Below are 13,431 nucleotides of genomic sequence, written 5' to 3'. Positions count from 1 at the left end.
ACATGAGCCACTGTCCAGATGTCCTCAAGTTTAGGACAGTGTTCAAAACAGGGCAGGCACAGGAGTTGCAGGAATTTGCCTGTAGATTCTCAGGACTTAAAGGATGATCATGCTTGCTTCCAGGGAAAGAACCTGGGTCTGGAGTTGGAGAGAAAGACCAGCACTGAATATGGGCATCTTTTGCATGTTGAACAATTTGAATACATCATCTAGTAGTGATGATTATTTTAAATGAAAATTGTTTTCAAAAATCTTCGACACCACTTGCAGTGGATCAAATAGCACATCCCGCCAAAGCTACATCTACTCAAAACCCGAGAATGCGACCCTCCTGGAAACGGTCTATGTAGACGTGATGGAGTTAAGGATGTCGCGATGAGACAGTCCTGGAGTAGGGGGTGAGAACGCATTTCTGTTGCTTGAAGCCACCAAGGCTGAGTTTGTTACAGCAGCCCAGGGAAGTGACACTCCCACTTTTGCACCTAAATTATCTTGACTTCTAGTCAAGAAGATCACTTGATAAACAATGAATGAAGTGAAGTGAAAGTCTCTCAGTCATGTCTGACTCTTGCGACCCCATGGACTGTAGCCCTCCAGGCTCCTCTGTCCATGGGATTCTCCAGGCAAGAATACTGAAGCGGGTTGCCATGCCCTCCTCCAGGGGATCTTCCCAAACAAAGGATTGAACCCAGGTCTCCTGCATTGCAGGTAGATGACTTACAGTCTGAGCTAACAGGGAAGCCCCAAAAGAAAAGGTACAAAGTTCCAATTGAAAGTTGCTGAAGATTAGATCTTAGAAGTTCTCAGGACAAGGAAAAAATCTCTGTAACTACGTGTGGTGACTGTGTTAACTAGGCTATTGTGGTGACTGGTTTTGTAATATACACAAATATTGAATCTTGATGTTGTACATGTGAAACTAATATAATGTCATATGCCTCAACAAAAGAAGGAAGAAAAAAATGCTCAGAATAAATTATACTGGGTTCCAACATCTAGTGGATTCTGGGGCTCATAGTCCGGGGATCCCACAGCCCTCCAAGGAGACTGAGGTTGGAAAGTCTTGAATACAAGCAGGCGCCTGCAGCTTCAGGTTGGCTCTGTGCAGTGGCTCACGGATGTCAGGTGAAGCCTGGAAAGGCGAGTGGGTCCTGGCCCGACAGTGAGGGCAGGGAAGCGGCAGGCCCCGCGTGGAGGGCTGGCTGTCATCCTGCTTCAGGGAGACGTGGGAGCTCCAACCCCGGGCCGTCACGGCATCAGCTCCCACACACATCGACCCTGACAGACGGGTCCCCCCTGGGAGGGTGGCTGGGGACAGGAGGGGCCTGCAGGGGCCGAGGGGCACTTTTTCTTTCCCCATCTTTCTGGTTCATTCTTTTCAGTAAGCAGATTGTTCACAAATGTTTACACTTTCCTCCTAGATACCACTTATCAAAGTAAGATACGAACCTAATTCCTCAAAAAATCCTATAACAAAAAGTAAACCTTCATTCCCATCCCATCCCACCCTCCCCCGAGAACTGCAGATAACTGCTGCTTTAGTGTGCATTGCCCCAGAACCTTTTTTACACCAGTTCCCAAATATTTTTACTTGGAAAACACGTATAGTTAAAGATTTGTAAGATTTTTTTACATAAATGAAAACATGCTTTGCATCCCGATGTCCTATTTTCTTTATATACCTAATACTCAGAAACTTGTCGGGGCTGGCGTCTGTCATGGCTCGGAGAGCCATCATTTATCTCGGGGCCGCGTGCCCTACCCTCCGGGGACCATGTCATCATCGGTTTGGCAACCCACCCCGGCAGAGCGTTTGACTGTTATGTTTTCTGCCCTGACAAGCGCTGCCCTATGGATTCCTGCGTGCATGCAAGTATCTCACTGAGATGACGCCCAGAGTGCGGTCAGAAAGAATGTGTGTTTTACACATAAGAGTTGCCTGGTGTCTGGAGACACCACCACCTGCAGTTTATAGGAAGCTCTGTTCGAGGCCAGCGTTCCACCTGGATAACGTGCTTCTTAACGTCTGCAAATCTGATGGGCAGACATGCACTCCATGTTCGTCTCATTTCCTCATTACTGATGAGACAACCACATCTCTATGGGGTCACCTGGACACGCACCTATTCATGCCTTTCACCCATTTTTGTCAGCTCATGTGACCCTTCTCCAGGGGTGCTCTTTTTGGCACCTGAGACCTTTACCCTGATGTGTGGCCCTCACGCATGGGGCCCCTGTCTTGTTCCAGAGGATGTGTGGCAGTACCCCTTGCCCTGGGTGGCTGAGGGCGGCAAGAGGGACGTGTCCACACCTTCTGGGGAGGTCATGGACCAGGACCTCGGGCCTGGCTCCTGGCTGGTAGCATAAGAAAACCCTGGACCCCCAAGGTTGCCCTTCTCAGAGGGGAAGAAGGAAGACTGGCAGGACTGTGAGCTCAGCATGGAGGGAGCCACCCCGGAGATGTGGGACCCTGTGCCCTGGACTTGGAACCTCAGGGCCAGAACTGGCTTCCCTTGGGGACTGAGAGCCGGGCCTGGGGTGGCCTCTCTGCAGCAGGAGGGAGGCGAGGCCACGCCAGCCTGGGGGATCTGATGCTCTTTCCATCAGAAGGCAGTGCTGGTACAGGTCCTAATCACGAAGCCATCGACTCCTGGACTTCATGGAGCAGACAGAGGGGTGTCGGGGAAGCAGAGCAGGAGAGAAACAGCTGATTCCAGCAGGCCACTTGGCCTCCGGGGCTGGCGCCCTCCCTGCCCAGGTGTGGAGTTCACCTGCAGGGATAGCCTGCCATCTTCCTTCGTGACTCCCGGCGTCCACACTGCGCTTGAAAGGAGATCTTCACAGATTTCTGCCTCTTGACCTCAGCTGATCTTTCTGTTGTGCTGTGATCCGGGGCTCTAAGTTCTGGTCCACTGGGTACTGGAAAGAAGAGTTACGAAAAGATTCGGTCATGCTCTGACCTTTAAATAGAGACGAGTGACTCAAACATTCATCCACTGTAACCTGTGATGGGTGACACGGCACACTGGCTCCAGGTCACACTCTGTGGAGTCCCCAGCAGCAGTTTTGCCGACTCAGCTCATACCCACTGCACACACACATGTGCACAAACACTCACGCACCCATGCATACAATGCACAGAGCACCCACACATACGTGGACACATGTATGCACACATACTTCCAGTCTCAGACCAAGGATGACAAACGCATTTCATCAGTGTCCAAAATACATTTATATACATATAAACGAGTTCAGTCTTCCCTGACTTACAGCCGGCTATCCAGCCCTTCCCCGCTCACCCTGGAGGCAGGAATGTCGAGAACAGGAGTCTGAATCCACAGGCTGCAGCACGGGTGTGGCTGAACAGAAACGGCAGCCTCGCAAGAACCTGCCCTCTGTCGACGGACAAAGCCAGCTTTCCCTCCACCAGAAGCCCGCCCGTCCGTCCGCCCGCCCGCCGGAGCACCAACACAGCTGAGTTCACACTGGAGGTGAGAGGGGCCCGATCCCAGGTGGGGCTCTGGCTTGGCCGGATCCGGGGCCACAAGGAGGTGAGCCGCAGGCCAGGCCGCAGGGAGTCAGCGCGCTGGAAGGCTGCAGGGTGTTCACGGGCCATCGTCCTCTCAGTGCGGCAGCCCCGGCTCACGGGCAGAGCTTCTACATCTGTCTCTGCTTGTGCTTCGGGTTGGTCTTGCAGTAGACGAACCAGCGCCCGCGCCTCTTCACCAGGTAGCAGCCCTTGCAGCGCTTTTTGAGGACACCCTTGGTCTTGAAGCCCAGGGCGGGCTGCAGGCCGAGCACCGGGCGCGCGGTGAGGAGCGCGGCGACCAGGCCGGGGGGCGCGTGGGCGGCAGGACCAGCGCGCGGGGGTGCAGGCGCGAGCGCGGAAAGCGGGCGGCCCCCCAGCTGCAGCAGCGGGCCCACGGCGGAGGCCACTCTCCTTAGGAGGGCGGTGGCCATGTCGTGGCTGGACCTGGGGACGGAGAAAAGAAGTTATCACAGTGGCCGGTGGCTCGCGCCCCCGAGAAAACCGCCCTCCCCGCGCCCCTGCGCTCGGGACACGGGAGGACACGAGCGCAGCCCGACGCGCGGGGTCCCCCTCTGACCCCGGCACCGAGGCCGGGATCTCCGGCCGCGGAGCCGCACGAGGCCCGCGTCCACGCTCCCCCCGGGCGGCCCGGTCCCGGGGTCACAGGGCACAGGCGTGAAGTCCCGGACGGTGCCCGGCCCGCGCCCGCGGCGCAGCGGGGGAAATCGATGCCACGGGTCCCCGACACGCGCCCTTATGGAGCTGCGAACTTCTGCCGCCTCCCGAGCCCCTCAGGACCCCGGGACCCACCTGGAAAGAGCGAGCCCGGCTCGGCTGTGGCGCGCGTTCTCAGCCCGTGCGCCTGCGCCCTGGGCCGCGCCTGCGCAGTGGGACGGAGACGCCGCCGCTCGGAATGTCCGCCAGGGAGGAAGATGGCGGGGGCGGTCACGTGGCGGTCCCAGCGGGGCCGGACACAGGGGCGGAGCCAAGTCGGTGCGGGGCTGAAGGTCTTTGGGTTCCTTCCCCCGTGGGCTGCCTTTCCATTATCACTCACAACGCGGCCTTCCCGTTCCCCGCGTGTGTGCTCAAGTCCCTCAAGTCCTGCCTGACTTTGTGCGACCCCATGAACTGTAGCCCTCCAGGCTCCTCTGTCCATGGGATTCTCCAGGCAGGAATACTGGAGTGGGTTGCCAGCATCCCTCCATAGAATATTCCCGACCCTGGTATCAAACCGAGCACCTGCATCGTTTTCCTGGGGACTCCCTTCGCCTTGTGGGCCACAGGGCATCTAAAGATTTTGGGGGGGGGGGGCTGGCAGGTGGGGACTTTTCATACTATTCATGGGGTTCTTAAGGCAAGTCTACTGAAATGGTTTGCCATTCTCTTCTTCAGTGGATCATGTTTTGTCAGCACTCTCCACCATGACCCATCTGTCCTTCTTGGGTGGGCCTACGTGGCATGGCTTAGTTTCATTGAGTTAGACAAGGCTGTGGTTCATGTGATCAGATTGGTTAGTTTTTGTGATTGTGGTTTTCAGTCTGGCAGCCCTCTGATGGAGAAGGATGAAGCTTATGGAAGCTTCTTGATGCCAGAGACTGACTTAGGGGAAAACTAGGTCTTGTTATGATGGGCGGGGCCATGCTCAGTAAATCTTTAATCCAATTTTCTTTTGATGGGTGGTGCGGTGTTCCCTTCCTGTTGTTTGACCTGAGGCCAAACTATGGTGGAGGCAATGAAGATAATGGCAGCCTCCTTCAAAAGGCCCCACGCACGCACTGCTACACTCACTGCTCCCAACCCTATAGCAGGCCACCACCAACCCATGCCTCTGCTGAAGACTCCTGGATACTCACAAGTGCAAGTCTGGGTCAGTCTCTTGTGGGGTCACTGCTCCCTTCTCCTGGGTCCTGGTGTGCACAAGGTTCTGTTTGTGCCCTCCAAGAGTCTATTTTTTCAGTCCTGTGTAAGTTCTGGTGGCTCTATGGTGGGTTAATGGCCACCTCCTCCAAGAGGGCTTACGCCATACCCAGATCTGCTGCACCCAGAGCCCCTGCCCCAGCAGCAGTCCACTGCTGACCCACACCTCCTCAGGAGCCACCCAAACACAGTTCTGTCTTAGTCTCTATGGGGTCTCTAGGTCCTGGTGTGCACAAGGTATGTGTGAGCCCTCTGAGCATCTCTGGTGGGCATGGGGTTTGATTCTAAATGGGATTTCGCCCCTCCTATTGTCTTGCTGGGGTAGTGCTCAAAGTAATTCTCAAAATTCTCCAAGCCAGGCTTCAACAGTACGTGAATGATGGACTTCAGATGTTCAAGCTGGATTTAGAAAAGGCAGAGGAACCAGAGATCAAATTGCCAACATTCATTGGATCATCGAAAAAGCAAGAGAGCTCCAGAAAAACATCTGTTTCTGCTTTATTGACTATGCCAAAGCCTTTGACTGTGTGGATCACAACAAACGGTGGAAAATTCTTCAAGAGATGGGAATACCAGACCACCTGACCTGTCTCCTGAGAAATCTGTATGCAGGTCAAGAAGCAACAGTTAGAACCGGACATGGACTAACAGACTGGTTCCAAATCAGGAAAGGAGTATGTCAAGGGTGTATAGATAGTGTCACCCTGCTTATTTAACTTATATGCAGAGTACACCATGAGAAATGCTGGACTGGATGAAACACAAGCTGGAATCAAGATTGCTGGGAGAAATATCAATAACCTCAGGCAGATGACACTACCCTTATGGCAAAAAAGCAGAGAACTAAAGAGTCTCTTGATGAAAGTGAAAGAGGAGAGTGAAAAAGTTGGCTTCAAACTCAATATTCAGAAAAATAAGATCATGGCATCTAGTCCCATCACTTCATGGCAAATAGATGGGGGAAGAGTGGAAACAGCAACATATTATTTTGGGGGGCTCCACAATCACTGCAGATGGTGATTGCAGCCATGAAATGAAAAGACAGTTGCTCCTTGGAAGAAAAGTTATGACCAACCTAGAAAGCTTATTAAAAAGCAGAGACATTACTTTGCCAACAAAGGTCCGTCTAGTCAAAGCTATGGTTTTTCCAGTACTCATTTATGGATGTGAAAGTTGGACTGTGAAGAAAGCTAAGCGCCGAAGAATTGATGCTTTTGAACTGTGGTGTTGGAGAAGACTCTTGAGAGTACCCTGAACAGCAAGGAGATCCAACCAGCCTGTCCTAAAGGAAATCAGTCCTGAATATTCACTGAAAGGACTGATGTTGAAGCTGAAACTCCAGTACTTTGGCCACCTGATGTGAAGAACTGACTCATTGGAAAGGACCCTGATGCTGGGAAAGACTGAAGGCGGGAGGAGAAGGGGACGACAGAGGATGAGATGGTTGGATGGCATCACTGACTCGACGGACATGAGTTTGAGTAAGTTCCAGGAGTTGGTGATGGACAGGGAAGCCTGGAGTGCTGCAGTCCATGGGGCCGCAAAGAGTTGGACACAACTGAACTGCTGAACTGAACTGGGGCAGGGGGAGGCGCTGGGAGAACAAAAAGATGCAAAAATGGGAACAAAGTAGGTATCTAGAGTGCAAGACAAGCAGACATATATATAAAAAAAAGAAAGATACCAACCTGAAAACAAAATCTATAAAAAAACACCTGCTTCTATTAAATAGATATCCTGGGAGAAATGTGGCGAGGTTCAGGGAAATGCGTGGAAATTGGCCCTGGTCCTAACCGAGTGTAGTTAAATTGACGTCCTCCAACATCTTATTATGAAAACTTCCAAACAGAGAAAAGTTGAAAGACATATTTGGCGAACACTCATATACCCACTGTCTAGATTCCACAGTGAACTCGCCTTGCCTGTCTTTCTGGGCCGTGTCCCCGTGGACACACGTACTGTCCATGCACATGAAGGCACGCAGGACACGGCCGGCGCCGCACGCGCACCGCTGACCCAGCAGCGCGCTCGCGCACCGCTGACCCAGCAGCGCGCTCTGCACCCTGCCCAGATGCGCTCGCGCCTTCCTCTTGAACATGGGGCTGTGGACACATTTCCGATGGGGAGGTAATCTGAGCACCTTCGCCTCTCGCTGACACACCTCCCTGGGGCCCAGGCTGTGGGCGTCCTCAGCTCCTGGAGAGTGGGGTGTGCAACCCTACCCCACCTCTGGGAGTGCCCCCGTGCGCTCACCGCCCCTGGCCCACAGGGGCTGGCCATGTGAGCTGACCCTCCCGTCGGGTCTCTGCATGGGCGGCTCTGAGGGGCAGGGGGGAAGCTGGGCCCGGGATCGCGAGCCGGAGCCCTGCCCAGGTGCGCTCCAGAGCAGCGGGCCTTTCGGGGTGACCGGCATGAGCGATGCCATGGACTGCACTTTAGTGGCAGTTTCATTGGGCTCTGCTGCAGAAACCCCAGGACAGCAAAGAAATGTGCACCGTCCACCAGAGTGGACGTCCAGTTTCCTCCGAGCAAGGACACTTGTCCAGCCTTCTCCGACATTCGACTTGTACCTACCCAGGATTACCCGTTACCATCGAAGGGATGCATAGTATCTCCGGCTTCCACCGTCCCGGCCCTGCCCCTGGTAGGTGGAGCCGCGGCTCAGGGCTACTGGTGCACAGTTTTCCGCGTCATCCGGCGGAGCCCCTTCTCCGCTGCGCCCGCCGTCCGCACCGCGCATGCGCGCCTCCCCGGCCCAGCTACATCCCGGCGCGTCGGCGCGCGGGGTCGAAGGTCAGCCCTCAAGATGGCGGCGGCGGTGACCTTCCTCAGGCTCCTGGCTCGGAGCGGCGCGGTGACGCGGAGCCTGCCCGGGGGCGCCAGGTGCTTCGGGGTGCGGACCTCGCCGACCGGGGAGAAGGTCACGCACACCGGCCAGGTATAACCACCGCGGCGCAGAGAGCGCTCTCCCCTCGGGGCGCCCAGGCGGGTGGAGCCCCGGTCCGGCCCCTGGGTCCCGCGGTCCAGCGTGTGGGTGCTCTTGGGGCCCAAGTCTATTGCCCGCGGTCCAGTCGCCCAATAACCCAGGCCCCCGTTTCCGCCTCCCACGGTCCAGTCCCCCTTGGGGCCCAGGCCCCTGTACCCTCGGGCCAGTCTTTGCTGTCGTGGTCCCCTGGGTCCCCGGGTCCTGGATCCGCAGGGGTGGGTACCGAGGGGCTGAGGTGTGAGCCGGGCTGAGGCGCTGGGTGTTTGCAGCCGCTGTGGTCTCACCGTCAGAGCTTCGGCGAGCTCCGAAACTAGGCCGACACTCCGGGGGAACCCATTGGGTACTCTGGGGAGGCCTCCGTCGGGGTCAGAAACCGTCAATTTGGTGGGTCAAATCTTCTAACGTTTGTGTAACGTTAAATACCATATTTAATAACTCGAGGATCTGCTGTCGACTGAAACTCAGCGTTAGGGATAATCCTAATTCCAAAGATGAGGGAGTAAGTACTTGTGATGTCGAAGGGTCACCGGGCAAGTTCAGAGGGGCGGGAGGCCCTGCGGCCTGTGAGATGGGAGGTCAGCGTGTCCCGTCCGATGGACCTGCTCTCCTCTGGTTCTCCCAGCTCAGACTGCTGCCTGTGGTCATGTTAGGAATCCCGCTGAGAAATGTCCGTGGGGCACAGCTCCTCAAGTGTGTGATCACAGGCACGGCCTGACTTGAAGAAAACCCCTTTTCTGTAATGTCTGTGATTGATACAAAGGTACAGAATTGGGCTGTAAGTATCACTCCTTTTCTTTTCAGGTTTATGACGATAAAGACTACAGGAAAGTTCGATTTGTGGGTCGTCAGAAAGAGGTAAGGAAAAGATGTGGTAAAAGAAGGGCTTGCCAGGCGGCTCAGTGGTAGAGCACCCTCCTGCAAGGGCAGGAGATGTGGGCCCTACCTGGGGACTCGGGGCCTCTTCCTGTCCAAGGTCCAGAGTGTCCAGGGGCCTGTGTTCATGTAAGATGTGCAGCTAGTCTCTCGGGGTTTTCTTCTTGCAACAAAGATTTGGTGTTTAGTAGAATTTGAATCTCTTTTTCTGGTTTCCAAGAGGCTTGTTTTAAAAGATTTGGGTTTATTGAAAGACTGCACAGAGTACTGAGCTCCCAGTACTGCCCCCTGCCCCCGCCACCCCCCGCCCAGTGTCCCTGGTCTCCTCTTGGCTGAGCGTGCTCCCGTTGTTAGAAGTGACAGGATTGAACACGTGCAGAGTATTGAAACCTTGTGATTCACTCAAGTCTGTGGCTTAGGTTTCTTTTGGGTTCTTTTTGTGTTGTACATTCTGTTGGGCTTGGGCCTAGTTGCTCAATCACGTCCAGCTCTGTGACCCTATGGACTGCAACCCCCCAGACTCCTCTGTCCATGGGATTTTCAGTCAAGAATACTGGAGCAGGTTGCTATTTCCTTCTCCACGGGATCTTCCCAACTCAGGCATTGAACCTGCATCTCCCGTGTCTGCATTGGCAGGTGGATTCTTTACCCGCTGAGCCACCCGGGAAGTACATTCTGTGGGTCTGGACAAATGCGTAGTGTCTTATATGCAAACTGCAGGGTCACTCAGAGTGTTGCACTGCCCCCCCCCCGCCCCCTTCCCGTGCACCCCACCCCGCTCACAGCCCCCGACAGCCCCCCATCTTACCCATCTTACCCACAGTTTGGTTGTACTTTTAGAAATAAAGTGAGTCTGCACTTAGGCTGAGGACCAAAGAAAGCAGGAACTGGACCATAGAGCCGCCTTCGCGGGGAGGTGGGCTGCGTCCAGGCGTGGCTCTCGGGCAGTCTTGACCAGCGGGCCCGTGTGGCCGCAGCGAGTCTGCACAGGAACCCCTGGCCCTTGGCCTGGGACGGGCCTGCTGGAGAGGAGAGGACAGAGTGGGGCCTGCCGTGGTCCTGGGTCGCCGCAGGGAGGCAAAGGGCCTGAGAGGCCAGCTTTCCCCGGTGGCGACAGACCTGTTTTCACTGCTCTGTGGTCACGCACATGGAGTTAGAAGCCAGTGTTTCCTGCCCGTGAGTGACGGGCATCATGGCCACCTCAGGCAGCGGGCATGCTGGGCCCAGGAGGTGGTTAGTGTGGCCGTCGTGTGGCGCTCCGTTTCCAGGGGGCCCTGGGCCCGGGGCGCAGATGGCAGTGGGACCGCATGTCACGTGTGCTATGACCTGGCTCCCATTCTGGAAGGAGGAGCCTGGGGGCTTCAGGCAAGCCCCAGCCCAGGCCGACAGCGCGTTCCTGAGTCAGGAGTGTCCCTTCCTCTGGGGGCCCTGTCATGGTGGCCGCAGGCGGGTTGGCTCTGCCCCCCTTCTGGCTTCTGGGCCAGGAGGCCGGTGCTCTTCCCAGGCTCAGATTTTAACACCTAAGCTTCGCGGCCCTCCCCCTTCATTTGTGAAGATGGATCGTTGTTCTCCTCTCCTCACTGCAGTCTTGGGCCCTGGGGTGCGGCTGGGGTTCTGTGTGTGCAGGGCGGGGAGCCTCGGGGACCCCCGGGCAGGGCACCTGTCACCGTGGTGGTAAACGGACTCTCGGTTCCTCCTGGAGCAGAATCGCAGTTACTGAGGGCCGCGCTTACAGCCTGAGTGCCTCTTCTGTGCACTTGTGTCCAGGGGCGTCCGGGGAGGGAGCGGGGACCCCGCCGCTGACTGTGTGTGGCCCCGTGACCCTTGGGCCTGCAGAGATGGGTGGCTTTCAAGAGGTGGTCTGGCAGTGTTCGACCCTGAGTGTGTCAGCTGGGGCGGGACTCAGCGGCTCCATCGGATCCGATCCGAGCCTAGAGGTTGGGCAGGCTGCTGCGTGCGCCACAGGGCTTCCACCAGGCCATGCCTGGCGGGTCTGGCTCTGGTTCTGGCTGCTGCGGGTGAGCAGCTCCTGGTCCGTCAGCTCAGATGGTGCTCTCTCGGCTTGCTGGCGGAGTCCTGCATGAAGAGACGCTGGCCCCCAAGGAGAGAGGAGAGATGCTGCCTCATTTCTGTTTCTGCACCAGCTTAAAAATCACGAGGTGATTTCCTACAGTAAGAAAACCAGTGGGCTTGGAGCAGCTCTGGGTCCAGCTCTGCTGTTGTGCTTTGCAGTTACTGAGCCATCGTCCCTCCTGTCCCCCACACCCCTGACACCCCCGTGGAGCAGCCCTTGGCCTGAGCCAAGGGCTCAGTGCCCCACTTCCTGCTCGGGGCCAAACCAGCTGTTAGCTCAGAAACAGGTCCCCGTATTGAAGTGGTCGTGGGGTCAGCTGCTGCTCCTGGTCGTTCCCTGAAGACAGAAAGAGGCAGGGGTGTGTGTGTGTGTGTGTGTGTACACGTGCGCGAGCGCATGCGTGTGTGGGGCAGGATGTTAACAGTGTGTGAGTCCAGGTGAAGACTATTAGGAAGTCACTGTGCAGCTGTACTTCTCGGAGCTTTCCTGTGAGTTTGAAATTACATGCAAATGAAGAGTTAAACGTGTGTGTGCACGTGTGTAATTATCTGTATCTGAAGACCTGCCCTGATGTTTAAATGAGAAGGTGCAGGGCGTCTTTGCTGGCAGGGCAGTGTGTGCCTGCGGGGGGTGGTCTACACTGACTGGAATTCCGCGAGCACGTTGAGGGTTTGTACGTGTCTGTGCGAGCGCTCCTGTCTGTCTTGTTCCAGGTGAACGAGAACTTCGCCATTGATCTGATAGCGGAGCAGCCCGTGAGCCAAGTCGGGAGTCGGGTGATATCGTGCGACGGCGGCGGGGGAGCCCTGGGCCACCCCAGAGTGTACATAAACCTGGTAACGTGCTGTTTGGCCCCCGGCCCCCAGCCCCGGTCCCTGTCCTGTTCTGTCCCTGCTGGCAGCACACGCTCGGCTCGGCCTGGCCCGTGAGCCATCCACTGGGGCCGAGCAGAGGGCGTGCATGCACAGAGCTTCCAGGACAGAATAGAGCTTGGGGGTGGGCTGCTCCCTCTGGCAGGGCAGTCCCTGCACCCCTGCTGATCCATCCTGGCTCGACCCCAGCCCCGAAGGGGGCCTCTGCTCAGCACCTCCTGCTCCAGGCCCCTGCCCAGGACGCCGCCTGCCTCACGGGCAGGGAGGGTGGGCGGGGACTGAGCCGACTGTGGACGGCGGGGAGCCTGGGGCCGTGACGAGTCCGGGAGCGGGCTGACCAGGGCCTCCGGCACAGCGTCTGCTGTCGGGCTCCGCGGCACCTGGGTGGCAGTGTGGTTCCAGGGCCTGGTTTCAGTGTCGGATGTCTCCCGTGTCTGGACTGATGATGGAGGTGGAAGATGGAAACAGGGCGGTTCTCCCTTGGGATCTTTCAGGACAAAGACACCAAGACGGGGACGTGTGGCTACTGCGGCCTGCAGTTTCGGCAGCAGCATCACTAGGGCGACCGTGTGACCGGAGCCGGCGGCAGGGCCCGGAGAAGGCTGTGCTGGAGGGCCCGAGCGTGCAGAGTGCGCCTCTCATAGTCACCGCGGCCCGGCCCTCTGGCTCAGCTCTGCCTGGCACTCTGCCCCACCCGCTTCTCCGCGGCCTGGTCTGAAATCCCACAAAGCTAAGTACCCTTTGAAGGTGTTAATAGTCACATGTGGACTGATTGAAGAACTCTGTGTGTATTTAAAAGAGTAATGGTTACGATGTATTGTTCCACAAAAATAAAATCAGGAGGGGAGAGAACAGAGGTCTGGTAGGTGATGGGGGGACCCAGAGGAGAAGGGGATGGGGGCGAGGGGGGTGAGGCGAGGGGGTGGGAGGGGGTTTACCTGAGCTGAGGGAGCACCTGCCCAGCAAAGCTGCTGAGAAAAGACGCTCCTGGGTGCGTACTGACGATAAAGCAGAAGTTAATGAAGCGCTGGAGTCTGGAGGAAGCAAGACTTTTGAGCTTCTGGGTGGAGGGACTGGCGACCACACGGGCCGAGTTCCCAGAAGGGCGCCCCGTGTGCCCTTCAGCCCTGGAAGCTGGAGGTGGTAAGTGCCCCAGAGTCAGGGTGCTGGGCACCCT

At 56.7% G+C, this 13,431-nt stretch overlaps 2 protein-coding genes across 2 annotated transcripts; one reads left to right on the top strand and one right to left on the bottom strand.

Annotated features, from left to right (window-relative positions):
- Window positions 1-3,211: 3,211 nt before the first annotated feature.
- MRPL36 (mitochondrial ribosomal protein L36) lies at window positions 3,212-7,862 on the bottom strand. Its single transcript, XM_061129515.1, has 4 exons — window positions 7,703-7,862; window positions 7,409-7,645; window positions 4,343-4,568; window positions 3,212-3,976 (listed from the first exon to the last, which is right to left on the bottom strand). The coding sequence occupies exons 1-4, from the start codon at window positions 7,860-7,862 to the stop codon at window positions 3,661-3,663; spliced, it is 939 nt and encodes a 312-aa protein (XP_060985498.1). The 3' UTR covers window positions 3,212-3,660.
- A 355-nt stretch (window positions 7,863-8,217) lies between these two features.
- NDUFS6 (NADH:ubiquinone oxidoreductase subunit S6) lies at window positions 8,218-13,106 on the top strand. Its single transcript, XM_061129358.1, has 4 exons — window positions 8,218-8,387; window positions 9,237-9,290; window positions 12,096-12,218; window positions 12,749-13,106. The coding sequence occupies exons 1-4, from the start codon at window positions 8,256-8,258 to the stop codon at window positions 12,812-12,814; spliced, it is 375 nt and encodes a 124-aa protein (XP_060985341.1). The 5' UTR covers window positions 8,218-8,255; the 3' UTR covers window positions 12,815-13,106.
- Window positions 13,107-13,431: the final 325 nt, after the last annotated feature.

This window comes from Dama dama, chromosome 25, assembly GCF_033118175.1.
Source record: "Dama dama isolate Ldn47 chromosome 25, ASM3311817v1, whole genome shotgun sequence".
NCBI lineage: Eukaryota > Metazoa > Chordata > Mammalia > Artiodactyla > Cervidae > Dama > Dama dama.
Note: the sequence above shows the minus strand (reverse complement) of the source record. Positions and strands in the feature narration are given on the sequence as shown.

Coding starts and splice junctions, on each gene's coding strand:
- MRPL36 (XM_061129515.1), bottom strand. CDS start 7,862: ATGCCGGTCACCCCGAAAGGCCCGCTGCTCTGGAGCGCACCTGGGCAG. Junction 7,646..7,702: donor GCCCCTGTGGGCCAGGGGCG/GTGAGCGCACGG, acceptor CCCACTCTCCAG/GAGCTGAGGACGCCCACAGC. Junction 4,569..7,408: donor TGCCTTCATGTGCATGGACA/GTACGTGTGTCC, acceptor GATAATGGAAAG/GCAGCCCACGGGGGAAGGAA.
- NDUFS6 (XM_061129358.1), top strand. CDS start 8,256: ATGGCGGCGGCGGTGACCTTCCTCAGGCTCCTGGCTCGGAGCGGCGCG. Junction 9,291..12,095: donor TTGTGGGTCGTCAGAAAGAG/GTAAGGAAAAGA, acceptor GTCTTGTTCCAG/GTGAACGAGAACTTCGCCAT. Junction 12,219..12,748: donor CCAGAGTGTACATAAACCTG/GTAACGTGCTGT, acceptor GGGATCTTTCAG/GACAAAGACACCAAGACGGG.